Genomic DNA, 27,808 nt, shown 5'->3' with positions numbered 1-27,808 from the left:
TTGGAATCCCACTAGTGGACCAAGACCTTATTGTGTTAGATAATATTCAAGCAGAATAAAAAGATGGCGCCTGTCCCGAAGAGCCTTCTTCCTGACTCAGCTGACAGTTCTCTCCAGGACCTGTGTTGCTGCTCATAGCTTCACTTGCAGAAGATATAATGGACAGGACTGTTCAGTTTCACTCCTGTGTACTTTAAGAAAGCCATGAGTATTAGAGAAGTATGAGTTAAGAAAGCTATGAGCATTAACTATCTTTGGAAGATGGTAGTGTAAAGTGGAATAATTTTAAAACCAATTGAGTTAGGAGAGTAGGGTGGGATTGGCTGCAGTTGAAAAGATTACGGTTGTGGACATACTGGAAGACAAACAGATGATAGAATGCCAAAGAAAATAATGCAAACACAGCCAGGGTCAGTCCAAACTAGAGAGGCCAACCACTGATTAGATGGCAGGACGTTGAAGGCAGGATATGAGCAGGCTGGGCTTCATGACACGCCATGGACAAGAATGAATGGTGATGCTGTACTTGTCCCTGTGTCTATAAAGATGCTTTATGACAAGGGGGAGAAGAAGAATTAACAGAGGTAGGCGCTGGGAGATAGATTCACAAAGGGACGAGGTGTTGCAATGTTCCAGTGCCTATCTTTTAGGTGCCTGGAAACTCCTTGAGATTCACAAAGCTAGAGTTAGGCACTCAGGCTTCTAATGAAGGAAGGGAGATTCACAAAAGCCATCGTGTTAGGCAGTTCCTCACCTAAGCTAGTCACTGGGAGATGCCAAGGAGATGGATGTGCGCTCTAAATGCTTCCCCTCTCAAGGTGTTGGGTGCCTAAATCAGGGCTGGAGGGGGGCAACTATTTCTGCTTGGGATTCTCAGCTGAGAGGTGGCAGATCCCTGTTCAAATCCCTTCTTTCCCACATCCTAAGTGAGTAGTCTAACCCCTGGGCTAAAAGATAGGAGGGAGGTCATCCTCCTCCTTTTCCCCTATGCCCTCAGCCATTTTGTATGGAGTTAGGCGTGCTCTGAGCACACTTACTGGAGCAGGCCCCGCAGGCAAGATAGGTAGAGGAACGTTTATCTTCTCCCAGTTTGTGCATTGCACTGGGGCTTAGGCAAGAGAGAGGTGTCAATGCCTAGAATGAGGCAGCAGTAGAAATTCACAGAGGCAGGAACATAAGTGCTTAGGAAACTATTTTACAAGAGGCGTAGTCAATAGATGGACTGCGGTCCAAATCCAGACAACCAGATGCTTTTGAACAGATTCTGAAATATTTTTATTTATTTATTAATTAACATTTTTGTATTATTATTTTTTCTGGAATCTGGACCTTGACTATACCTTGACCAAGAAGTTTGGATTGTGACATAAAATAATTAGGAAAAGCTTCTTAACCAGGTGAAGCACTGGAATGGACTACCTAGGGAGGTGGTGGAATCTCCATCCTTAAAGGTTTTTAAGGCCTGGCTTGGCAAAGCCCTGGCTGGGATGATTTAGTTGGAGTTGGTCCTGCTTTGAGCAAGGAGTTGGACTAGATGACCTCCTGAGGTCCCTTCCAACCCTAATCTTTTATGATTCTATGATAATTGACTACCCCTGTTTTACAGCATAAAATGTAGATGCCTACAGGGTTCAACAGCAGCTGAGGAGGGGGTTTGTAAATACCAGTGGTGCTTAAATCTGTGACTTAAGCACCTAAAGTGGCAGTTAGGCATCTAAGTTCCTTTGTGAATATAGCCTCTAAGAGCTATTCAAGAGAGGAGGACCCATAAAAGAAGATGAAAAATAGGCAGGCCTGGAGCAAGGGTAGAGCAGTGGAAACCTGCCACCCTTAGCATCCAGGAGATCCCTCTGTGTAAATATGGTAAAGAGACTCCACCCCATATGGGGATATATGATTTAGGGTGTGTTCATAGTGAATGCACCATCTGTTTTCTGTGGAGAGGAGGCGGCCTCTCCCCTCAGAGGAAGGGGATGTGCAGGTCGGAGGAGAATAGGGGGATGGTTGAGGGACACAGACAGGCAATGTGGAGCCTGGGAGACGGAGAGAAAGAGAGAGTCTGTGAGTAAACTGAAAGAAACTGGGAGTGACTGACAGAAACAGAGAGTAAGTGGAGAGACTGAGGTTGAACAGGACAGACAGATGAGCAGAAAGAGGGATCCTTTAGATTAAAGCTGGCTGGTCAAGTCAGTTGCATGTTTGATGGCATGCTCCTGAGCCTTTGTCCTGAGCATTGGTTCCAGTCATCCCCTGCCATTGATTCATGTCGTTCTAGACATTCAGAACAGGACAACCAAAAGTCCCTCAGATCCAGTGGGTCTGGTCTAATATGCACCCCCCACAAGCAGGCATCACTGGACTCAAATCCATGTCTTCAGGAAGTCACAAGAGGTGCTTGAAACTCAAAGACTGATTTGGGCATTAGACAGCATCCGGTGAGAGATTTGGAGAAAGGGGAGCCTTGAACAAAATGATGATAATCTATAAGACCTATGCATACGGAGATAGATAATGTATTCTTTATTTAGAGGGTTATATTTGGTTAAGTACACTTAGTAGTAATTGATAGTGAGTGGGTGTGTGTATGTGTATTTGAAACCATTACAAATATTTTTTATCTATATTCTTCATCTTTTTAATGTTACTGAAGGTAGGTGGAATCCAGTTCTGTTTGTTCTGGTCTAAATAAAATCCTTTTTACATGTTTTTGACAACCAGTTGTATTACTTGGCTACCATTAAATAACATTTTATCACAGTGTAAAACCCTTCCTCCCCACCCCCCATTCCTCCAGCTCTCTCCTGCTGAGTGAATTATACCACCACTGTGACATACCATTACTAAATCTTGGTCGGTGGTTTTGGGTTGGGGTGACCCTTGGATGTATTTCAAATTTATAACACAATAACCCTACTCTGAGAGATCTGTTTACAGGAGTCCAAGGGATTGGGGGAGAGAGGAGAAGGGAGCTTCAAATGTGTCTAACATCTGCTACCTGATATGAAGGACAGAATCCCAAGTGGGGCCCAGGGGCAGCATCTGAAGGTAGGGGTTGTCCCTGATCTTGAGGCAAGCTGCCCACCAGCTGCTTGTCTTTGCTTCCCCTTCCCTGCACAAGGAAAATGTCTTAAGCAGAATTTGCTTATCCTTGTTACTTATAGGTAATTAAAGAGGAGTGTTCAAGTGAAGTGAATGGTATTTCATAGATTTGCTTATTGGCTGAAAACCAAAAAGACACGGCATTTGACACACATAATAACAAATGTTAGATGAAACTGAGAATTTTACTTGTTGGGTAATGGGAAAAGGGGAATATATTATAAGTAAACTGACTGGCTTCTGACTTCAATATCATTATTTAAATTGAGCCTGTCCTTTAGAGATAAAGGCACACAAATAACGTCTATCAGAAGTTGTTTGTATTGATATAGATCCTGAGATCCCCAAATCATGGGCCCAGACCTCATTGTGTTAGATGCTGTATAAACACAGAACAAAAAGACAGTTTCTGCCTCAAAGAACTTACAATTTAAGGCTTCAGCAGAAATACATTTAGGTTTAACAGATTTTCTGCACTGGCTTATTTGTCTAAAAATATACCTTGGACCTGATTCTGGTCTTAGTTGTACCAGTGTAAATCAGGAGTAAATTGTAAAATTACTGAGGTGCAAAACTATTGTGAGAACACGGTCAGGACGCTTCTTTTAACTTTCATAGCAAAAAAGACCAACCAGGCTAATTTTGCAGCCCAGACGGACTCGCTTACATTGTTTTTCACTGATACAATGCCATTGTTTTCAAAGGTCCTGATTCTCCACTACTTTGCATAAGTATAGTCACACGTTTGCAAAGTGAATATAAAGTGCTAAAAGTTCAGAATGGCAATGTTTTATATCCACTATGTGCAGGTGTAAATGACTATGCAAAGTGCAAAGCCGTGGAGAATCAAACTCATAATCTTCATTTAATTTACCAGGTTCCTCAAACTGTTTGAATGATGGTGATTCTTAGACATCCTGCATAGCTGCCAAGTTTCCAAACAGGTAGAATTCAAGACCAGTTCCAGTGGCTAGCATCAGATTACATATAGCAGAAAAGATCTGTTGATCTAAAGTTGGTTTAAAGTAGTAAATCACTGAGCCGTGCATGCAACAGTGCCAGAATGGAGAAAATGTAAACATTAATACTACTTTATTTTGTTTTATAAAGCCAAAGAAAACATCCAGCCAGTGTTGGTTGGCTTGTCATCAGCAACATAGGCATGTTAAATATTGTAGTGTTCTTTAAATATGCAAAAGAAAAATGAATATATGCCATTCTAGAAAACTTCAGTTTTTGATTATACTTATCTAAGAAGGGCCAAACTGATTTTATTGTTTAGTTTGGCAAGCTTTGTCCCAGGATGAAATCTTTCATTCCAGCTCTCAGCCCAGACAAAATAAGTTTGTAGGGAAGACTGTATGTGCACATGTGTATATATACATATGTGCATGTGTGTATATAAATAAAACATGAATTATAATAGCAAAAACTCAAATACTCTGTTATAATTTAATAAATTTATGAATTCCACTCTAGTATACTAAAGTCTAGTATTGCTAAAGTCATTCTTGAGTAAGGCAAGTATGATTTAGCCTAAAGATCGAACTAAGAAATGAGAATTATTTTTTACCACATTTCATATTTTTAAAGTTCATTTTAAAACAAGGTCTTGCTTCCTTTCTAATACCAATGGAAAAGAGAAAGTTAAAAGTTAATATAATTGAAATCCAAGATTTAAAAAGAATCAAAGTTCTACAGTTCATACATTACTGGAGTATACAATAGAGATTTATTCTGTAGATGTAGAATTTACCATTATATTCTGAGAGTGTAAAGGAAGGAAAAATGTCAAGAGCATTATAGACTTAAAATGGAAAATGGAATGCTTCAAACTGTTCCTGCTTAGATATCAGATGTGAGCTTGGGCTAAGTTTTTGTAATAATGTTTAAATAACTTTTGGAACCATGATTACTGTGTTCACATGATTGTGAGCATAAATATTTCCCTCTTCCAGGAAGCAATTTAGAGTTCTATTTTGTGCTGTGATAACTGCTGTGTTAAGTTAGAATAATACAGCGGCTAGAAACCTTTATAGAGCAAAGAAAAGAATCCTTTTATTTTAACCTTGCCGAAAGCAGAAATAAAATGAGCTGTTCCATATAATGTAGAACTGTGCAAAGATTTGAAACATTTTTTCTTGAGAGCAGTCACTGTGGTTTGTGTGATTGGGTGAGACTGCTAATTGTTCATCCTGTCAAGCCTAAAACAAACTCAGGACCTTCCTTTCTTTTGTTTAAATTATATGTTTCTGCAGAAACATGTATCTAAAGCTATCCCTAAAAAAATATGCTGGTTGAGTATTTTCCTTCTATTGAATGGGCCATTCATTTCACTCTCTCTATATTTCTAGTTGCAGTGCTGTAGAAGATTCCTGCAGTCATGCTTGGTTAAACATGATGTCAGAAATACAGGAGCATGCTGCTTTGAACTGCGGTTTTTCAGGAGAAAAGGAATTCATTCACTTCTCTAAATTGAAAGGAATGGGCAGGGAGAATCAGTTCCATAGATAATCAGAGAGGATTGAAAATGGGTACAGTTTCCTGCTTCTGCTTTAAATGATTGGTCACACTGTGCCAATGCACTTATATTTTAGAATTTCCTCCCTCATCAACAGTTACCACTGTGTGTCTAATAACACCCCTATGGAGGCTTATGATAAAAATACATATACTATTTCAAATACAGACCTACAAGTCCATCACAGAACTCAGAGCAAGGATGAAATCTGATTAATAGAATAGTAGGAATAAAAGCGGCATACTTTACCCATTAGTCCCAATGATTTCTCCCTTCCTTATACACATGGACAGTGGGGACCAGAGCAACACCTCCTTGGAAGTGGCCGGGAGACACCTAGCTAGGGTCCTACAATTCACCCAGAGTATGTCTTCGCTGACAGCAGCAAATTCACTGCCATCAGATCGATTTATCTGGATCGAATGAGCGGAAGTGAAGACCCGCTCAATCAATCCGGAAGTTGATTTAGTAAAACCACCTCCCCAAAAAGCGTAGTGCTGTGTCGTAGGGTACACATTTCCCGTCGATGCAGTGCAGTGGTTTTTGGAAGTTGACTTGAGTTATGCAAGCTACTAAACGAATTTCCGGGTAAGTATAAACCAGATCCCAGACTGTAGAACTAGAAATGTAGAACTGGAAGGGGGATCTCTCCTCCCTGGATCTTCTGAAGAGCATTGCATATGGCTGGGGACGAAGGCTGGTAGTGTCATGTGTATTGTCCCCCTACCAGCACAGACTGTATCAACTAAGTGAAGTAGTTTCTGCACTGGGGAGTCCATTTGATGAAGCTCCAAGAACAATGGTGATAGAGAAGTTCCTGGCAGCTTGGCTCCAATGCAAGTAGCTGGAGGGAGGTGGCAAAGGGTGAAGTGATATCAGAAGCATAGAGCCTCCATGTGGATGGCTCTGGTCTCCACTGAAACCCCAGGGTTTATGCAGCTAAGCCCCACTGTTCTGAAGATTCATCTAAGAAAAGGTCCTATAAATGCCCAAGCTCCAGAAGGTGAATAACCCCAAATTTATTACTTTTAAAATGACATTATTTTTAAGTCACTCTAATACTTTTTGGGAGCCTGATTCATGATTGTTGAGCCCTTGGGGTTGGTAATACTGCCCATCTCTGTTCCTCACATAGGTTTTCCCTGGGAGGGAGACAATCTGGCCTGAAGCGCACACAGTAATGTTATAGATAAGTTAGCACTGCATTATTTAGATAATCCTCCAGAAACAAAAAGGAACTGGTTTACATTGCCACAAGAAACACTGAATATGTCTGACTTTCTCTGGCAAATAATGATTAAAGATACTAACAAGAAAGCTGTCCAAGAGAGATTCATTAATAAGAGGGCCTAATTGTAGCCAATAGACAAGTTCCTATGCCATAAACTAACCAATATATATTTTTGGCAGATGCCGTCCCCATGGGTCTCTCAGGTTTGCTGCCTACTGTACAGGCCTGTGCAGCAATAATGCTCAAAACAATTTGGCACCTCCCTTAGAAAAGGATGAGTGTGTGTATGTGTGTATTTCTGTACCTTAGAAATGCAGCCTCCAGCTGTCTTGCCCTGTGCCAGAGGTTTCCTAATACCATGGAATTAGCTGACTAAAGAAGCACCTCCTATCGACTTGGGCCATGTAAGCTTTCCAAGAAATAAACTCTTGTCTAATTCTGAGCACCCTGGGAATGTCTGCCCACAACTAACATTCGCTTCCCCAAATAACCCTAAGATGACCTGCTCTTTGTAAAGCTGCAGCCAAGAAAAACTGTTTAACATAACAGTGCAAAACTTAGAATATCAACTTGAACCATGAACCTCTTAGCTGCTGGGGTCTATGCAAATTAATTTAACAATAGACAGCCTTGAAAGGGAGGAATGTTCCAAAGGAATCTCCTTCACCCATCTCTTCTCGTTTAATAAATAGTCAGGAGGCCTTGCTTAGAAAAAAATGAAAGTGCCCCTTGTTTCAAAACAATGGGAGTTACAGCAGAGAGGCTCACAAGTAATTAGAATCTTAGCAGGACAAAGTTACACCTCCCATAGACGGATGCTTTTGCTGGAAAATTGTGCTTGATTTAATTTTGAGAATTAGAGTTCTTTCCTGGAAATTAAAAAGAATATCTGGTTTTGCCTTTTGCTATTCATAGACTTTGTATTTTATTAAATAAATAAATGACCCCCTGACCTGAGAGATCGTTTCAATTGGCTTTCATGCAAGTAAAGTGGCTGAAGAGGAAAAAACTTTTCAGATGGCAGTTGGAGCTTAGGCATCAGCTCATGCTTATAAGTGCCCATTGCTTAGGAGAGATGTGGCAAGAGCTTGTGCTACAGGGGTGTCAACTGTTACCTTGGTTGAAGAAGAAAATTCAGGCTCCATTGTGCCAGCCTTGCTCAGTGTGGGTAGCTCCTTTATTACCCAGGTAGTCGCACAGAAGTTGGACCAATAAAAGATGTTATCTAACCCACTTTTATAGCTCTCTAATAACCTGCAACAAGCACTGCAAACATGAAATGTATGCTCAGCTGGAGGAACACCTGAGTGAGCAGAGGGTAACTTACCGTGAATGCTGTCTGGTAGGCAGACATGGAAAAGTGGAGGGTTGATGGAAACCAGCAGGGAAAATATTAAAAACGGATGAAAGTGTTTCAGAGGCAAAGAATGCTGATTAACAAATGCAAATAATTTAAACACTGAGTGGACAGATTAGAATAACTCAAGTGCAGAGCTAAGTTAAACAACAGTCCTATTGTAAGCTGTCTCCCAATGCCTTGAGTCACTGGAAACAACACTTCTCAATATACTGAAGAGAATAATCTTGCAGTAACAGGGAGGGTGGGAGGAAAGGAAATGGGTCAGTTGGCCTAATAGGTTTTTTTCCATGTGTTTTGTATAACACAGGCTGAATGTGTGCAGATCATGGGGATTATCTGTTCACTGTTACACTGATGGATTTCTTCAGTGTATTAGAAGTAAATTTGTTTGCAGTGAAACTTGACTACTTAGATGTGACACTGTATATTGTCTCTCTGCTTGGACAATTGAAGCTGCTCTCTTGCTGCTCAAGGCTCTGCCCTGATTAGGAAAATAGTGCACAGTGAACTATTTGCACAGTTAGCTTGGGCGATTGGCACCCGGGTCTAAGCATGTGGATTAGACTAACCTGGATTCAAATGTTCACACAGCAAATCCCTACCTGCATTACTGTGTCCTCCCCATGTGTGTCTAGATGTGTGGGCTGATAATCCGCCCCCACCCCACCCATAATGTGCTCTTCTGTAGCTGGTCAGCAGAGTGGTAAAGGAGGTTTGAACATCTGTGTTGGACCCTCAGCACTGCAGTTGTATTTTCCTTGGAATAAAGTCCCGTTACTCAGATTTTCCTTCATTTTTCCAGGATTTGTCCCTAAATTAAATATACACAATCCCAGTGTATTGGAAAAGCACAAAGTTCCAAGCCCATACCTGATTTTTTTTAAAAAAAGGCCATTACTATCTTAGAACAATATATTTAGTGGCTTGTCCCAGCAGTTTTGTCTTTTAAAAATATGCTAACTCTTAGCATCCCATTCTTGGCATATGAAAATCCACTGTGTTCCTTCCACTAACACAGGGATTCTCAAACTTTTTTTTGCTGGGGTGCCCTTTAAAAAAAAAAAATCCAGGCTGACACAACCTCCTCCATGCCATGCAACTCTTATTTCTACACTGCTGCTGACGGCAGCGCTGCCTTCAGAGCTGAGTGCCTGGCCAGCAGCCGCTGCTCACGATCTCCCTTTAATAGTCTTGTGACCCCCTTTTGCGTTGGGACCCCCATTTTGAGAAACTCTGCCCTAATGCCACAGAGTATGCAGTACAGCAGCTGTGAAGAAAATTGATTTGCGTATAAAGGGCCTGGGATTCTCTGCTGGACTACATCGGTTTTAATGCCAGTGGCCCAGATCAGATTGTAATCAGACGGTTCAGCTGGCAATGAAGCTACATCGGTTTACGTTAGCTGAGGAAACTTTCAGTAGAATTACATCAACGTAAAACTGGTGCGACGTAGTGGATAATCAGGCTATAGAAGTAGTAGTATAAGCATGAGCTGACATAGCTGAAATAGACATTCTGCACTGGGCTCGATGTTGTTCTTTGACAAATAAAATTTGTCCTTCAAAATATAAATGCGTAGCCAGCATATTGCTACATGCAGCCTACTTCTGTTTCTGTAGGAGTAGTGGGCCTAATTCTCACTTATGCTGGCTTTACCCCCAATGTAACACCATTGACTTCAAATGAGTTATTCCTGATTTATACCAGTGTGCATGAAGAATTGAGCTCAAAGTCTGCATTTAGACACATTCATATTTGAAATTCATGCTGAGGTTACACAGTTATCCACAGCGCAGCCTGAGGCTAATATGCTGCTGAATAGTTTGTAGAACAACTTGCAACCAGTGTATACATCCACTTGCATAATTTAATCATATAAAAATGAAGGTATCTATGTAAATGAAGTATTGATGAATAAGGCCCCCATCCCAGCCTGCCCATGTGCCTCCTCTCACTAACCTGTATGCAGAGCAAGGCTCTGTACCATGCAGAGGGCATATGACTGTGTGTAATCCCTTGACCTTTGTACAGAAGATCCACAGAGGTTCAGCTGCACAGGGGCCTTCCATGGCCAGAGAAGTGGGGGTTGCGCTTTCTCCATAATGCACATTATCAAGTTGGTGTTTTGGTTGGAGAAGAAGCAGACAGACAAATGACCTCCTCCAAGGCAGGTTCCAATGTTGTTCTACAAACTGGCCACCAGAGATTGCTTCTGTAGCCAGCACCTGTCACCATGTGGATGGAGCCAAAGTGTATCACCTATATGGTGTCCCTGAGCTCCTATGGTTTTTTTTCTTCACTTGAGTCTCCCACACTGCTGTGTAGGCACTGAGCCTACTGTGTAGGCACTACTCCTCCCAGAGCTTGTTAATATATGTCTACATTTTATCTATTTTCAGAACACTTCTTGATTAATATTTGATGTTCTTTTCAGGTTTCATTCCCCTTCACCAATACTTCAAGGCACAGAGGAGATTGGTACAGGCATTGCCATGAAACCTAACTTGAAGCAATGGAAACAACTAATGCTGTTTGGGCTGTTTGCATGGGGTCTCCTTTTCTTGGTGATCTTCATCTATTTTACAGATAACAACACTGCTGAACCAATTCCAAGTTCCTTCTCTTACATTGAGATGAAGAGGCTCCTGCCCATTCAGGGCAAGCAGAGAGTTATAATGGGAGCAATACATGATCCGTCATTCTCTGAAACCATAGATCGGAATGAAGTACTTCTTAACGAAGATCTCTTAGAGCCATTTAAATCGGGGACTGGGAGCATTAAAAAATGGATTGATCTAGAGGATGGCTTTGAAAATGAAGAAGAATTTTTTCTTTCCCAGACAGGGAGAAAATCAAAAAGTGCTCTCTATCAAGGAGATGACAACTATTTATTTGCTGCTGGTCAGCCTCGGCAACACCACGACATTCAAAAGATAGTGAAATTAATCTCAGCCAATGAGAATGATCAAAAGGAAAATATTTTACAGGAAAAATGGACCCATCAGAGAAGAACAAAGAAAAGAAACCCGGCACGCAGGAGAAGCCAAATGTTTGATGAGTCCGATGACTGGGATGGGTTATATTCCACAATGTCAAAATCCTTCCTTTACAGGCTTTGGAAAGGAGATGTCTCCTCCAAGATGTTGAACCCTCGCCTGCAGAAAGCTATGAAAGACTACCTGAACACCAATAAGCATGGGGTGCGGTTCAAAGGGAAACGAAACTCCCGACTGACAGGAGATCAGCTCATCTGTGAGCTCAAGGACAGGGTGCATGTGAAAACCATAGATGGCAAGGAGGCCCCCTTCTCAGCTCTTGGATGGGAAAAGCATGTTCCTCAAATTCCACTGGGTAAACTGTATCCACATGGCTTCGGAAGCTGTGCCGTAGTTATGTCTGCTGGTGCAATACTGAACTCTTCTCTAGGGGATGAAATAGGTGGGTGAAAATGCTTCTCACTCATAAGTGTGTGTGTTCATCTATCAGAGGGTTCATCCTTTTTCAGGGATTGGCCTGATGAGCCTTATTTTTCTCTCTTCCTAGCTTTACATCAGTGTAACACCATAGACTTCAGTGGAGTATTCCTGTATTACACCAGTATAACTGAGAGACAATCAGCCCCATAGTAGTCATTCATTTTAAGAGGGTGACATCATTTTATTTATTTTAATGTGATTTGGGGCACAAAGAATGCTATGAGTTTAATAGAACAGTGACAGTTTTATGTATTGGTGCGATGCATGTTACTTCCTTAGCAAGTTAGATCTATTGTCAGGTCATCACTTTTAAAAGCTTTATTGTATTTCTTTCTATATATTAATACAGTGTGAGAAAAAGCTTTTGTTTTAGAATTTCTTCATTGATGTGACATAAACATAATATGTTAAAGGGATCAAGAGAAGGAAGAAATGTATACATCAAATTTCCTCCATTTGCTTCTGGACCACCAAGAATTATCTATCCCAACTTTCCATAAAAATCTTTGGATGTGCACTAGTAAATCCTTCCATCACCCAGGATTTCACATCCTTGTACCTACTTCAACTTACTGCTCTCTCTCTTTGACACAGACGGGTTTCCTTTAAATCTCTGTGATCTATTAGAACCGCTATCATTATCAAACTACTCTAATGGGCTTCCAGCACGGTACAAGTGCCCTCCCAGCCTGCAGCTAAAATCAAAACTGAGTAACCCCCCTATTTCATGAAAAGACCCACTGATTTAGAAACCTCTGAGGTGAAATAGCTCAACCATTCTTTCCTCCCACTGTGTGCTGTCACTGAAATGAAGCAAAATCCTTTAGTGTCAGTCTCTCAAAGCAGTGCAGATATTTTTGGTGTGGGGTTGGGTGGTCACCCTGACATCATGGGTGCCTTGAGAGCCCATTTTACTCCATGGGACTAAGCATTTTCTGTTAAATATTCCGGTCATGACAGCCTCATGCCACTCACTCATTCAGTATTCTTGCGGATATTTCAGTTTAACTGGAAATGTTCACCTGATGCGTCTCTCCTGAATGGAAATCTCCTTGTAAAAGTTACAGGTTTGAAATACCATAATTGATAAGGCCTTCATCAAACTTCTGAAATCCCTCCCTTGGAAACAAAAAGGAACTGGGGAATGAAAACTATCTAAGGTTTCTCTAGAGCCCCCTCCAGAACTTTCTGTCAGGCAGTCAGGGCTTAACAGAGTGCTTGATCCTGGAACCTGTAAATCTTTAGGGATCAGCTGAATGCTAGTGCCACCCATGCAAGTCCCCTGTTCTGTTGTACTGGCTCTAATACCCACTCCAGCTATTTGGAAGTGCTCCATTGGAATCAGGGTTGGGATATAGCACACTGCACACATAGCGTGAGGTGGAACTATGATGCTGGCCCTTCCATCAGTCCTTCTGCCCCCATGCTGCTCCTTCCCCAGGCACAGATTTGCAGTACTGAGGAGAGTCCAGCTAGAAAGGGAGAGATCTGCTGACGGAAGGACGTCAGGGAATGCAGTTCTAGATGCACGATCCGTCTTGTAGTTTATGATACTGTTGAACATAAGGATTGTAACTAGATATCTTTCCAGAAGAAAAAAATTGATAAAACCGGATCATAGGGACTTTTTATTTAGTAGCCCTTTAGTTCCCTCTTCTGTGTTCCTATTAGAAATGCTGTCACAGACTTTAATTTGCTCTTTGCTTTTTGGACTCTCATCATAACTCTTTTTGAAAGAAGATAGATGTTGTAATGGTAAACACTTTCATTGTGGATCATGTTATTTAATAACAAATGCAACTGTTTTGGCAGCATCACATTCTGTTGTGAAGTCATGGGGAGGTTTTATTTTCCCCTTAACATGTGAACAGTAATCAATCATATAGCTTTATACTGGATATCTCAAAATACTTCCTAAGGTTTTAAATCACTCCTCTTAAAAGTAGCTAATGTAAGTGTTAAACTGCACCCCATCTCAAATATTTTCTTGTTTAAAGAAAACTTTTTTACACACGATGTAAAAACCAGCACCGATGGATGTTGAAAATTTTAACACATTGTGCTAAAACGTGATCGTAAACACACGGTGAACTGCATAACTCCCCTTGGTCACACGATTGTGGTCAAACCTTTTAAACCTGGGCATCTAAAGTTAGGGTCTTAAAATCCATATTTAAATATAAGGGGCCTGATTTTCAGAGATGCGGAGCCCATAGCTCCCACTGACATCATGCTATGCAGTACTTCTGGGGGGAAAAAAAAAATCAGGCCACTTATGTTTAGGTGGAAGGGGCTAAAAACTTTAGAGCCACATTATGTGAGGTCATTGCACAGGGATGTACAAGAAGTTTCCATTCCCTCGTTGGTACCAGGAGGAGTTGGGGTGCCCAGTACCTTGCAGGCTTGGGCCTTAGGCTCAGTCCCGAATCTTGCATTCGCACAAGTGGCTCCATTGATCTCAGAGTTGGGATGTGTTGATTTCAGGTCGCACTGCATTGCAGTGGCTCCACTATTTTTCCAGGCAAAGGGCCTGGGTGAAGATGAGAGAATTAGTTTGGGTGGGACCAGTGTAGTGTGCAAATTGAATGCTGGGGTCCATTTTGAATGACTTTTGTTTTGTAGCTGTGCCCCGAGCTTTGGATGGGCCTATTTTAAATATAGTTAAATTAATAACTGTTATAATAACTCGTACTCCTCTGTTAAAATGCCACATGAGATGGAGTGGTAGCTTGCTTCGGCCTAGATCATCCCACTCCCCCCACCCCCCTCCATAGGTGAAAGAGATAAAACCCCTGTCTTTACTGCCCGACCTCACAGGGGTGTTGTATGGATAGTTACATTAGAAGATTGTGAGATGCTCACACAATATAGCAAGAGGGGCCATATAAGTACTTCAGATAGACAAGTCAACAGCATCACAAACTAAGATGTGGGCAAGTAGGCCTAGTGGTCAGAGCAGGAGCCACCCTCAGGAGCTCTGGATCTCTGGGTCAGGTGCAAAAGCAGGAGAGTACTGTCTGTGGTGTGGGAGCCATTCTTGCAGACCCTGTGGAACCCTTTCTCAGAGTTCATCTGCCCTCTTCAAACCTCTCCTGAGGGTTGGGATCATCATACGCAGAGGGGACGAATATGAGCATTTCTCTTCCAATAGGGAATGCTCACAAAGACTAATACCGATAGAAGCTTCAATCCAGTAAAGCACTTAAGCTGAAGTCAATACGACTTAAGCATGTACTTAAAGATAAGCACGTGGTTGAGCACTTTGCTGAATTGGGACCCAAGTCCGTTGTCTTTTATACAGAGCTCCCCTTCCTAAGTGCCTGACTCCAGTTTGGAGCTCTCTTGGAGCACAGCTGCCAGGAAGCCAAAGAGGGCTGAGAGGACCCTAAAGTTGCTGTGGAGGAATAGAGCCTGTGTGCTGACAGCTCTGCCCTCCCACAGATTCCCCAAGAGCTGCACTGTCCTTGGGGATGAGGTTGGATTGGCAGGTTTTGGGAACAGCATTCTACTTTATAAAATATAAACCTATTCTAGAATTCTGTAGCTAAGCAGTGATGATCATTACACAGCTGCATATTGCCCTAGTTTATTGCATCTGTGCATGAAGTATATGTTTGTAAACATTGCAATAGAAATAATATGCAAAATTGTGTGTTGAATGGACTAATGACCTTTCCATCCTAATTTTAGCCAATTAGGGTAAATGTTCTATGCATTGCAAGAGACACGGTGGGTAAGGTACAACATGGCTACATCTACACTGCACATGCATTGCAAGTTGTTAGTGTTGGATTGTTCTGAATTTTTCCAGTGAATTTCAACCAATTGTAATAATATGTGGCAGAGAGAGAGGATTTTGGTTTTGCCTCATGGTTAATGTTTATCCTCCTTTGAAGACCAGGATTAGGGAAGTTTACAAACCCCAATTTTCTTTGAAATTAGATCGTTTTACCTTACAGTATATATATGTATATATATATATGTATGTATGTATGTATGTATGTATGTAAAAATGTAGCCCTTTTGTGCCCTTAGATTCTCATGATGCAGTTCTGAGATTTAATTCTGCTCCTACACGTGGCTATGAAAAAGATGTTGGAAATAAAACAACCGTGCGCATCATTAACTCCCAGGTAAGGGTCTTTTGTGAATTCATGTGTATATTATTTCTATGCAATATAGCATTGCTTAATCTTAGAAATCAGACACTGTAAGGAAAAAAAGATGGCTGGGTAATCTGGTGATTCACACCAATGATATAACCATGATACACAGCTGATGAAACATTCAGGGTCAATTCTCCCCTACAACGGTATTCTCTGAGAGTAGCAGGAAACTTGATGAGTCTGGAATCTTGGAGTTCCCCTGAGATAGAGATATCAAGGACAGGCTTACAAAGTTTTCAGTGAAGCCTGCAAATCTCAGGGCTATCTGCTCAAGGCCAGGGTCATCACTGCAGAGGACTTGGGCCTACATACTGCTTCTTGGGTCCCCGTGATCCCGTAGGAGCATGGCTCCTGGAATGCCCCTATCCCCCATTACTCCCCTCCTTCTCCCACCTCACCCCACACACACCTGCTTTGGGGGATGAGCTGTCTTGGAGCATGACCTAGGCTGTCACTGCAGTCCAGTTGGAAATGTATCCGAAATACAGGAACCTCCGTGAAAACTAGATGATGCATCTGAGTTGAACTTCCTCAGCTAACAAGAAAAAAGTTTTCTTCAGATGTTAAAGAACATTTGTTGAGCTGTGGCGACATCTTGTGGTTGCAGTAGGTTTTTGGTTTTTTTTCAATTTTCGAAAACTGAAAGCTAAACTCTGGTCTTGGACTAGGGTGGCAAGGTAGCAAGTTTGAAAAATCAGGCCTGGGAATGGGGATTAATAGGCGTCTATATAAGAAAAAGCCCCAAATATAGGGACATCTGGTCATTGTATCTTGGACAAACTTCTTCACTTTCTCCTTTCAGTTTCCCCATCTGAGGATTATATTAATTAGTTAATGCTCTCACAGTGTTTTGAACATAAAACATGCTATATACATTCTAATTATTATTACATTTTCAAAATTGTCTCATAGCAGACCTTGCATAACTCCATTTAATATCATTATCATTAAATCATTCTTATTCTTAACTATTTGTTTTTGGCAGTGCACACAATGTGATAGGTGTTGAGCCAACTTAAAAGAAAACATGATCCCTGCGGAGCATAAGCTCATTACAGAAGACAAGAGCTTACATTATTTAAAAAAACATTACCCATAGAAGTGGGAGGTTAGGGACGCTATGGTGGTTTGGAGTAGCTAGGCTGTCTCTTCTGGTGTTATAGAAAGCTGATGAAAAGTCACCTAAGATCAGGGAAAATACTGGTATGACCAAAAAAAATATTTTTCTCAAGGAAAATCTGTCTCATTGAAATCAAAAGGGAAATGAAAATTAGTGTGAATTAATTTGTCTGAAATGTAGTAATACAAGAGCTGGAGCCAAATTAATGTTGTTTCAATCACTGTTGAAGTCATTCTTTCCAATCCAGCCTGGAATTGGATGTCCCTAGGGATCAGCAAGATCTGGTTAGAGGCCAAAGGAATAGCAACTCAGGGAGAGGATCGGCCTGGAGGAATGAAAAGGAAAGCTGCAGTGGGCTAGAAGGATTAGGGAGAACATGTACTGAGGGGAAACAGAAGGGAACTTGAGAGCAGTGGATCTGAGTTGTATCTCTGCTATTGCAAAAATGGAATTATTTCGCCCATCTCCTATCTAAGCAGATGTGTCTTTTACTCTGACGGGTTGAATTTGCCTTTTTGGAACTACTTTAATTGAGGAATCTCTTTTATTTAAGCTAAACAAAACAACACCAAAGTGAAAATTGCTGGCTCCCCAAGAAAAAGTTCCTATGTGCAATTTGGGCTAGTGTTACTTTTATTTTGAATTTCCAAAATATATAGCTGTGCCCCACACAACTGGTGGGCTTTTGGGTAGGCCCATCACCTGTTCCTTACTGGTGATCTACTATGGACACAGTTGTGATTCAGTGAATTCTATCATCAAGCAAGCATGAGTGCTGCTTACGGCAAAACTCTTAACATATAAAATTGATCAAAGTTAACTAAAGTTTCAAGCAACGCAAGTGGCTGAGGGAAGCGTTTATTTCAGAGAGGAACTCCTTACTATTTTCTGGATACACCGGCCATACAGATGCTATGCATGTCCACAGCCCAAAGTTGATTATTCTTTTTGTATTTCCTCATGTGCAAGTCTTTTTACTTGTTTAAAAACCCCAAACCTCTTGCATTTAGCCTTAGCAAGAGAAGGTAGATGATAACTCCCTACCACACACACACAGCATCAAAGAAAAGCCTGGATACGTATCTGTGTTGCCTTTAATATGCCATGTTTCAAAAAGCTTGATGTGCGCAGAGTTCTTGGACTTGACTCTAGTATACATTTGCATTTACTGGTGCTTTTTTTTTTTTGGCGGGGGGGGAGGAGGGGCGGGGGTTACACTTTGTTTTGTAGTGAGAGGATTCACATTGCTTTTGTCAGGTTTCATTGAATGCATTTTGTGTATGTGTGTGTTTGCAGATTCTTACCAATCCAAACCATCACTTCATTGACAGCTCCTTATATAAAGATGTTATTTTAGTGGCCTGGGATCCTGCTCCATACTCTGCAAATCTGAATGTGGTAAGCCCTCAGTTTGCTTACTTCCTCCCAACTGGCTGAAAACTGTGGACAAAGTTACCTGCAATCAGGCCCGCTGACTGGGGGGAACAAGGGAAGGAAAGGGGAAAATTGCCCAGAGCCAGGCTATTTAAAAGGGCCCGGGCCCGACTGAAGCTTCCCTTCCAGGAGGCTAGCTCCCCATCTCACCTCTTCTGCCCATGGCCTTGGCCCCAACCACACTCCATCCTGCTCTGCCCCAGGCCCTCCCACCTCCCCTCTCGCAGCGTGCGTTCCTCCCTCCTTCCCACTGCTGCTCACCACATCCCTCCTTTCCCCTCCCTACTTGGTCCCCTCTCCTCTCTTCCAAACCCCTTTTCCCCCGAGGACCCTGCAGTTCACGATCTTTGCCCCTCCCCTGAGTCAGGTTTATTTATTATGTGCCATGCAGCTTCCTGGGTGCCTGAGGAGGTGGTATCTGCTCCTCAGGTTCCTGGGTTCATCAGTAATCAACCTGGGGAGTCCAAGGGACCTGAGAAGCTGGGTAATAAATAAATAAGCATAAACTTCCACTGGAGGTCCACTCCAATTTGTTTAATACTGGTGCTGTAGCTGGGGATGGGAGTTAACTAGATCAAGCAATGCCACAATTTACGCATCGTGGGTTCTAATGTGTTATCAATGTGATAAAAAGTAGTGTCGTAAACCTCAGCCATCCCCTTCCAGCCAATGATTGTTCTGCCCTGGAGCCTGGAATTGCTGTCGGTGGGCCTGCCTGTAATGAGTAGTTTAATTCTACTGCCCTTACTCGGGCATAGCTAGCACTCAGTTCAATGATCTCAAGATTTTAATGTAGTAATATAAGTACGGCACACCGTTTCTATATGGGTGCATATGTTCACTGGGCAAAATCTTTTGAATAGCCCTCACTTCTACCTGGTGGACTTCTTATTTTAATAGCTACTGAGGGCAGATGGACTGGTAGGCAGTTGGGGTGAGGTCTTGCTATTTTGTGTATTTAAAAATAAGATTTAGATAATAAATATAGGACAAATTGCTGTGTGTGTGGTAAGTAGGGAAAGTGCTGGATTTTTGTGGAGGGGTGTGAGAGAAGGTGGTAAATCACATCCATGTTTTCCATCTTCCCCTTGTCCTGCCACAAATATACAACGCTTAAATAAAAATACATAATACTCTTCCCTAGTCTGTTCCCAGTCCACTGACCCTCAAACCCTCCACCATATATATTTACTCACAAGTCCCCAAGTTTTCAAATTAATTTGCTGGTGCCCTTCTCCCCCAAATCCCTTTGTTCACAGTCACCACCACCCCAAAAAAATCCATCTTGCAATCACCTGGCGGCTCTCTGACTTGGGCGGTGCTGTGCAAAAGAAGGCTATTAGTGGCAGGAGCCCAGTGAAGCAATAGAGCTGAGTACGCTGCAGCTGGAGAAAAGTGTATCAGTTTCCTCAGGTGAACCCCCTTAGTGCAGCTGACAGAGTGCTTTCTGCCTCCTCCATGACTGCTTCAGGCTGCTTCACCTACTGCTGCAGCTGGTGGGGACAGAGAGGTGCTGTAGAGCTGTGGTGTTTTGGAGTGAAATTCACCCCAAGGCCAATGTCCTGCACTAAGCCTATTTAACCCCTAATTAATTAGTTACCGTGGGTCTGTGAGTGGTGCGCGTCGGTCCTGTGCACTGGAGTGCATTTCATATTGGGAGCACGCACATGCAGGAGGGAGCAGAGCAGCACAAGTTGGAGACGGTCTCATTAAGAAAACGTCCAGCTGCCCCAGGTGTCTTCCTGCCTGTGCTTGCGTACCTCAGTGCCAATGCACAGCTCCTGGTGTTGTATTTTATATACTGTTTAGTGTGTATTGAGCAGCAGCCTAGGACTGATTAGTATCTGATTAGTATCTGATTAGTATCTGATTAGTATCTCACTGTTGGTTGTTTTCCTCTCCATCCCCAGTGGTACAAGAAGCCAGATTATAACCTGTTCACGCCTTACATACAGCATCGCAGGAGGAATCCAAACCAGCCATTTTACATTCTCCATCCCAGGTTTATATGGCAGCTCTGGGACTTCATTCAGGAGAATACTAAAGAGAAGATACAGCCCAACCCACCTTCGTCAGGTTTCATTGGTAGGTGTGTCTAGCCATGTGCCAAAAGACATGTTATCTCAATAATTGTTAAATAGATACATTCATCATAATCAGGCCAGTTTTAGTGCATTATTTATTGTGCTAGTATAATGACAATGACCAACTAAAATGCACAGTGTGGGAAACATAGTATAAAATAGCTGGCTAACTTACTGTGAATGTTATGGGTCCTTGACCCTTAAATCAATATTTATGAAATGCACAAGTGTATGGACATTTGCAGTGAGATATATGGGGAGTTTGTATGAAGCAAAACTATTACTGTTACTTACTGCTAAAATCTACAATAGAAATTATGCAAGTGATAGATGCAATGAAATTGCTGTTGTGCTATTATTGTACATTGTAAAGCTTTATAACCTTTGACCGACCAGTCAAGCTGCATGCTTCTTCCATAAACTATGGGGGAGGAGGAATCTTCCTGCCCAAGCATGGCTCTATGGCACTACTCCAGCCGCAGAGTGGCTAGTGCATGCCATTCTCCCCTTACAGTAGGAGGGATGGAATTCCAACTCAGTTTCTTGGCACTTCCATGATATTTCCCTGGAGAAGGGATGATTTGGCCCGGAGGTCATATTTCCTGTTTTCTGACTATCTGGTGTCTGATAGATTCTTATCACTAACGTGTAGGGATACATGTAATCAAAGCATTACGAAGTCTCAAGATCTAACTGAATTCACATTACTAGTGAATACACAGATAGTCTCATACAACAAGTGCTGCCTTCCACCTCTGGCTTGAGACTTTATTCTCCCCCATGTGGATGAGGATCTAGCCATAATGGTCCATGTGTGTATCACAGTCAGAAAATACTGTTGTAACTCACACTACCTGGGACTGAAGATGAAGATTACGTGGATACTTGAGCTAGTACAACAAGCAAGAAAAGCTGTGTCTCCCTGTGCGTTGCATTCTCGGCTAGCTTCCCATTCGATACCAGAGCCAGTTCAAGGTCTTAGTGTAAATTTTTAGACCTTCAATAGGATAGGATCCAGTGCATCAGATCACCTGTCCAGTCATGAGCCATCAGAAGAGATGTGTTCATCAGGAATGTTGAAGCTGTCAGTTCCTGGCATGAGATTTTTGGAAGCTGGAGGCAAAGAATTGTGGGAATGACATCAGGGCATTGTTCTAAGCTCACCGTTCAGCAACATTTTTCCTAGAATAATGAAAATATTTTAATAAAATAAAATAACAGCTGCTGAACTTAGGAATGGTGAAGAGGAAGAGTCCGGTTGTCAGTCCAGCGTCTTTAAGAAATGCTGCAAAACCTTTCTCTCTGAAAAGTCCTTTGCACTGTAAGAAAGACACAACACTGAGACCCCCTTCCACCTTGTAAGCTCCTAACAACCAATATACATATATACACATATATCCAAACCAGAAACACATTCTGAAACAAATCAGCCTTAAAAAACCCCCACACCACCACCTTTTACCCCATGCATATTTTTTACCTTGAAAAAAGAGAAGTGCCATGAAATTCACTAGAGATTTTGCATTTGCTGTTGATACCACATGGAGGGACTCTGGACAGCTGTATAAAATCTAAGATAGAGTATTGGACAAACCTACTGTGAGCCTTAATTGCCTTTTTTGGCATCTAGCTATTGTTGTATTAGATGCATTTGAAATCTCTTCAGTAGATAGATATTTCACATTTAAGAGCATATTGCAGTTTAAACTGAAAGGGAGCATACTACAGCACCTGCGTGTTGTCAGAGGTAGACGTAAATGGTAGGATTATGCATGAATAATGTAATTCACTTTGTTGGGACGTGTCAGTGTTCAGACAGGATATCTATCAGCAATTCAAGTGGCAAATGCCTGTTTGGAACTGAAGCTGACAGACAGAAATGAGAGGGTCTGTATGATAGCCACGTAATCTAAATTGCATGGTACTGCTTGTTTGTTTGCAAATCTAAAAAAATTAGCATATTTAGGGATGAATATCCCTGGCAAATGTAGTTCAGATTTAATAGAGGGAATAGATAAATTAAAGCTGTCATAAAATAGAACAGTAATTTATTTTAAAGATGACATCTAGGAAATGATTTATTAAATGCCCGTACCATTTTAGCACAATCTTATTATTAGAATGAAAACATCTACATCAAGAAAGATCCAGTTACTTATAGTAGCCTATATTGCAAGTATGAATTTCCACAGGTAGAGGGACCTATTTCCTTTTAATCTAAGCCTGCACTTATAACTTGGACCAAAGCGAGCAGGCATAAAATCAGTTTATTAGAATGATTTTTTTCTAAGTCCAGATTTGTGGCCCTACAGTTAGAACAGATGTATAGCCCTTGTCACTTATATTCTTCGAAAGGGTCAGATTCTGTCATTCATACTCACATTGATTTGTATGTTATTCATCATAGTCCTATTGAAGTCCTTGGGATTACTTCTGGAGTAAAGTACTACTTAACATGTTTATAAGAATCTGTACCTAACTAAACATAGGAATGGGGGAATGTCAATCTCCTGTTTAACACATACATTCCGGGTATTCTCCTATTGGGGTGATTCACCAAGTTTCCAGCTCTTTATTATGTACCCAGAAAGGGATGTACAGCTGACCACGTTGTACAGAAACGTAGACCCACTTACATATTGTTATAGTCTCTAAGTGGCCCTTTTGCTAGCTGAGCTCTGTGCTTGAAAACCTTCCCAGCACAATAGTTAGGAAAGCAAATCTTTAGAGACATTAATAATAAGATAACTGCTTGCTCTGCATTGTCCATATTTCATACATTGCAAAGGGTACATACTCTGAACTCAGACCTGGGCAAAAGTACATCCATGGCGTGGAGCTCTTAGGAGTTCTGCGCCCTCCTCATGTCACCATGTCGAGAACTTTGTCAAATTTAAATCACTGGGGCTGACATTTTCCATGAAAGGCTGAATTGTTTTGGGAAACTTTAGCGAAAACTGTTCAGCTATTTCTGAAAATGAGGCTAGGAGAAAATTCTTGTTTTATTAAGGTTTTTTTTTAAAAAAAAAAAGCCTGGTGACCTTTCCTTTGGAAATGCACTAGCACTACAAGGCTATCGAGCAGGGACTTGAAATTGGACAGAGAGGTGGCCTTTGGGTCAGGGCCGTGTCTCTTTATCCTCGTGAAAATCTGCCCAAACTTGGCCAAGTTTATAAGCCTTTAAAAAATGACAATTTGCACATGCTCAGCAGAGACTTTCGAGAGCCCAACAGTTAAGATCACCAAAGATTCTGTTCTCACTGAGCATGCTTGAGCCTCTCACACCTCCTAGTGCTGATCTGGCTGTGTGCGCCACATCCCAGGGCTACAGGGCTGATGTCAGATTTTCCCTCTCATGCCTATTTTTAGCTGCTCTGGGCAGGGTGGGGCTGGGTGCTGGAATGGAGAGCAGGAAGCTTGCATCTCCTGGACTCTGTGATCCCCCTGCTGGCACCCAGGCAGTGTGGAGAAGGAAGCCATCTGATTCCAATGCAGGTGGGACAAAAGCCAGACCTAGAGCATTGTGCGGGAGAGCTGGGCGAGTAGATTGGGACAAGAAGCCTAGGGCAAGGAGACCAGGTGTGGGAGACAGGGAAGGAAACAAGGCGTGCTGGGGAAACTGAAATCAAACTAGGAGCCAATGGGAAACTGGGGCAGTGGGCAAGGAGGTGGCTGGGGGGAGAGAAGACAGATTTGAAACAGTTGGCGTGCAGGGGGATAACTGGAGTTGGTTGGACAATTGGTTGGTGGGACAAGGAGCTCAGGGAATTGAAGGCATTGAGATTGGATGAGAAGCTTGGGGGACTGGGAGCCTGTTGGGACAGGGAATGTGGGGACAGGGAGAGGTAGTTGGAGGCTGGAAGAGAGACTGGGGATTAGGGAAGGAAAGAGGGTCTGGCTCGGCAAGAATCCTGGGAGCTGGGAGAGAGAGAAAACTGAGACTGGACTGGAACTCGAGATTCCTCTATTGTGAGCAAATATCTGTGAAACCTACTGGCAAAGTAGCCCATGCTGCTCTAGTGCCTGTCCACGTGGATGATGACAACCTACTACTGCTATCAGTTACTCTGTTAACTCAAATGGCAAAGGTCTGTGTGATAGATCTAAAGATTCCAACTCTGCTGATGAGCATGTGGGTGTGGATATGAGGCTACATGATGGAATTTCTGATATTTTTCCATTTTTTTAATAAAAACTAGGAAATCATACACCTTTGCCTCATTCAAATTGATGGTTCTGACTTAATGAGCAACTATCAAATAGTTTGTTTTATCCTCTTTATTCTGTGTGCCCCAGGCCTTATATACTGCACACTGTTCAAACCCTGCTGTGAAGACAGAATTATTAATTTCCACATAGGCTTATCTGTGGTGCTCATCACTACAGTATCTGAGTGCTTTTTTGAAAAGATGAATGACTTTCTTTTCACAATAATCCTGTGAGAGGAGGGAGTTTATCCCCATTTTACAGATAGCAAATGAGACATGGAGAGATTGAGGTAAGAAACGCCAGCTAATTTTGGGTGTCCATTTTGAAAGGCCTAGGACCTAATTTTTCAGAGTACTTAGCAGTTTATATGTTCAAAGCGCAGTTCCCGTTTACTTCTGTTGCAGCTGGGAGTGCTCGGCACTTCTGCAGGTTAAACCAAGGGTTTCAAGTCTGGCAGTCAAAATGAGGAACACACATGTAGTGTCCACCTGTGAAAAATGTGGCTTAGGTAGTTAGCCCAGCATCGTATTAGAACTCTGTGGCAGAGGTGGGGATAGAATGCAGTTCTCCTGTGCAGAATTCAACTGTCATAACCATGAGACCATCCTTATCTTTCTGCCATCCCTTGCCTCATTCACACTGTGACAGATACTGCACGCGGTTGCAGTATCTTTAGAGGAATATATGGTATGTCTCACTGTGGGCCACAGATGGTATGCAGGATTGTGTTCTTCTCTCAGGTGTGCGGTTATCGCATCTCTCCGCGAAACTTGAACTGTGGAGGTGTTGATGAATCACTCAGGTTGTAAATACCTCCAGAGAGGTGTACCACTCCCTGAAGAGGTTTGCATGTGCTGGTTTAGGGAGGGTTTCCTGAGACTAGGAAGATAAATAAAAGGCTTTTGGCTTAAATTGCCTTTAAAATGACTCAGACTTTTTTCTGAGCCAGCAAACAAACAGGACCTTCTGTACCTGGGGGCGGAGAACCCACAAGGAAGGACTGGACAGACTTCACCCTGCTAGGGCCCAATAAGACTGATGGGTGACCTCTGGTGAGATGTTATCAAGTGTATAGGAATTTTTATTGTTTTTCTATGTTTTCTCTGCAAAGCTTTTTACCTTAAGAATAAATGTGCTCGCTTAGAAGGAGCGGTGTGGTAGCCTGTAACTGCTGGCAATTCACTGCTGTCAGAGAGAAAGTAAAGCACAGGTGTCGGCATCTAGGTAGACTGGCTTGCTGTGGATATCACAGTAGATCGCAGGAGCCATTGCAGCCTTAAAACCCGCTGGTCAGAAGGGAGAGGGGTGCCCAATGACAGAGGGTGGCAGGCAACCTGAGACTTGACTGGGCAGTCCTGGAGTGGACCATGGGGAGGAAGGGGGAAGATACAGGTGCAGTTACCCTAAAACTGTGATACACACCTTCCAGCTTCTGCAGCAAATGAGGCAGGGGCCCAACAGACAACTGTCTACTTCATTACACAACCCTGATTCATCCCCATCCTATATACTGAATGAGGCAGAGGTTCTGGGGAAAAAATAGCATATGATCTTGTAATTAAAGACCGTGTCAAAAGGTATATTGCCAAAGGGGTGGGGTGAAGATTAAACAGGCAACCTTAATTCGGGTATTTCTGAACTTGTGAGTAGTTGACTTTGCATTGGGCTCCCACCCCAGTGTGGTCTGATGGGTGTGTCATTATTATTATTATGGCAGTTTCCAGAGGCCCCAACCAAAATCGGAGCCTGATTGTGCCGGGTGCTGTTCAGACGTATAGGAAGACACAATTCCTGCCCTGAACAGCTGATGAACTAAGCGTATGAACACATACAGGGGCTGGAGGAGATGCATACATAGGTACAATACTAATCTTCATTTTAGGTAAAATAGAAAGAAAAAATGATTATAAAAGTATAAATGTAACTGCCCTCCAACCTCTCTTTTATTAGCTAGTGAGTTGTATGTTAGCATCTCAGCAGCATGGGCTCTCAAGGAGAGATTTGAAGAAGGAAAGGAAAGGGGCACCATGGACAGTTCAGGAAAGGCACTCATGTATAGGAGGTGGCAAGAAAGAAGTCCAAAAGTTGGCTTTGACGCAGAGCCCTGATCCACAAAGGTACTTAGGTGCCTAAATCCTATTTTTTGGTGCCACAGTGAGCCACAAAATTCCTGCTCGGCTGCTAAACTCACTTGGCACCTAAGTTTTTGCAGGGAAAGGGACGAGGCTTCTACCTCTGAGGATGAGCGCCACTGCCTCCCTCTAGGTGCCCGGACACCTAATCTCCCAGATAAGTCCCAGAGCAATCCATGAATCAGCGGGAGGGAGGCAGCACTCCGCCTAACTCACCTGCAAGGCCTGAGGTCAGTAAGTGTGCTCAGAGGCTGCCTAGATCCACACAGCACTGGAGAGGAGGAGGAGGAGCTCCCTTATAATTTTTAGCCGTGTGGTTAGAGCATTCCCCTGGGATGTCAGACCACCAGTTCCAGTCTCCCTTCCTCCTGATGAGGGAAAAGGATTTGACCAGAGATCAGCATCTCTCAGGTGAGTACCCCAACTAGTAGGCTGTAGAGTCATTCTCTTTCTCTGGTCCAATTAATATTTAATTAAGTGGAGCAACTTCCATAGGAGAGACTGAGGGTGTCCCACCGTTTATTCCATCGCTCAGTACAGTAAGTAGGGCACTCCCCTGACCGGTGGCAGTTCCAATCCCAGCTCCTCCTCATGCTGAGGGGGGAATCAAACCTGCGTCGCCCACATCTTGTGTCAGTGCTCCAACCCCTGAGATTAAGGCTATAAGGGAACTCCTCCTCCTGCCCAAAACAGAGGCAGGAGAGGAGGAAGGTGGATATCCAGTCGGCCCCTAAACACAACTATCAGATTGGGCCCTGCAGGAGAGTTAGGCAGAGGAGCGCCTGTCTCCCCCTCATTCATGGATCGCTAGCGGAGATAGGTGCCTCCCTGTAGCCTGGACTTAGGTACCTGTCTCTGTGAGGGACAGGGATTAGTGTACACCCCTCTCCTCAGCATTTCCCATTGGCTAGCTTAGCTGGCTGCCTACCTAGAGGGCTGGGTTTGTGGATCATATTCATAGGTGCCTCTTTCCCCA

General features: G+C 42.6%; 1 protein-coding gene across 2 annotated transcripts in view; it reads left to right on the top strand.

The window, feature by feature from the left end:
* The window catches only part of ST6GAL2 (ST6 beta-galactoside alpha-2,6-sialyltransferase 2), a 62,988-nt gene that overhangs the window by 23,853 nt on the left and 11,327 nt on the right, over nucleotides 1-27,808 (top strand). For both annotated transcript variants that reach the window (XM_067563612.1, XM_067563613.1), the window contains exons 2-5: nucleotides 10,646-11,649; nucleotides 15,723-15,820; nucleotides 18,270-18,371; nucleotides 20,318-20,492. In XM_067563612.1, coding sequence (XP_067419713.1) covers nucleotides 10,704-11,649; nucleotides 15,723-15,820; nucleotides 18,270-18,371; nucleotides 20,318-20,492 — 1,321 coding nt within the window. In that variant the 5' untranslated portion in view covers nucleotides 10,646-10,703. The remainder of the gene's footprint in view (nucleotides 1-10,645; nucleotides 11,650-15,722; nucleotides 15,821-18,269; nucleotides 18,372-20,317; nucleotides 20,493-27,808) is intronic.

This window comes from Emydura macquarii, unplaced genomic scaffold, assembly GCF_026122565.2.
Source record: "Emydura macquarii macquarii isolate MOO-44397 ecotype Brisbane River unplaced genomic scaffold, CSIRO-AGI_Emac_v2 contig_2531, whole genome shotgun sequence".
NCBI lineage: Eukaryota > Metazoa > Chordata > Testudines > Chelidae > Emydura > Emydura macquarii.
This window is presented reverse-complemented; position numbering and strand designations above follow the sequence as displayed.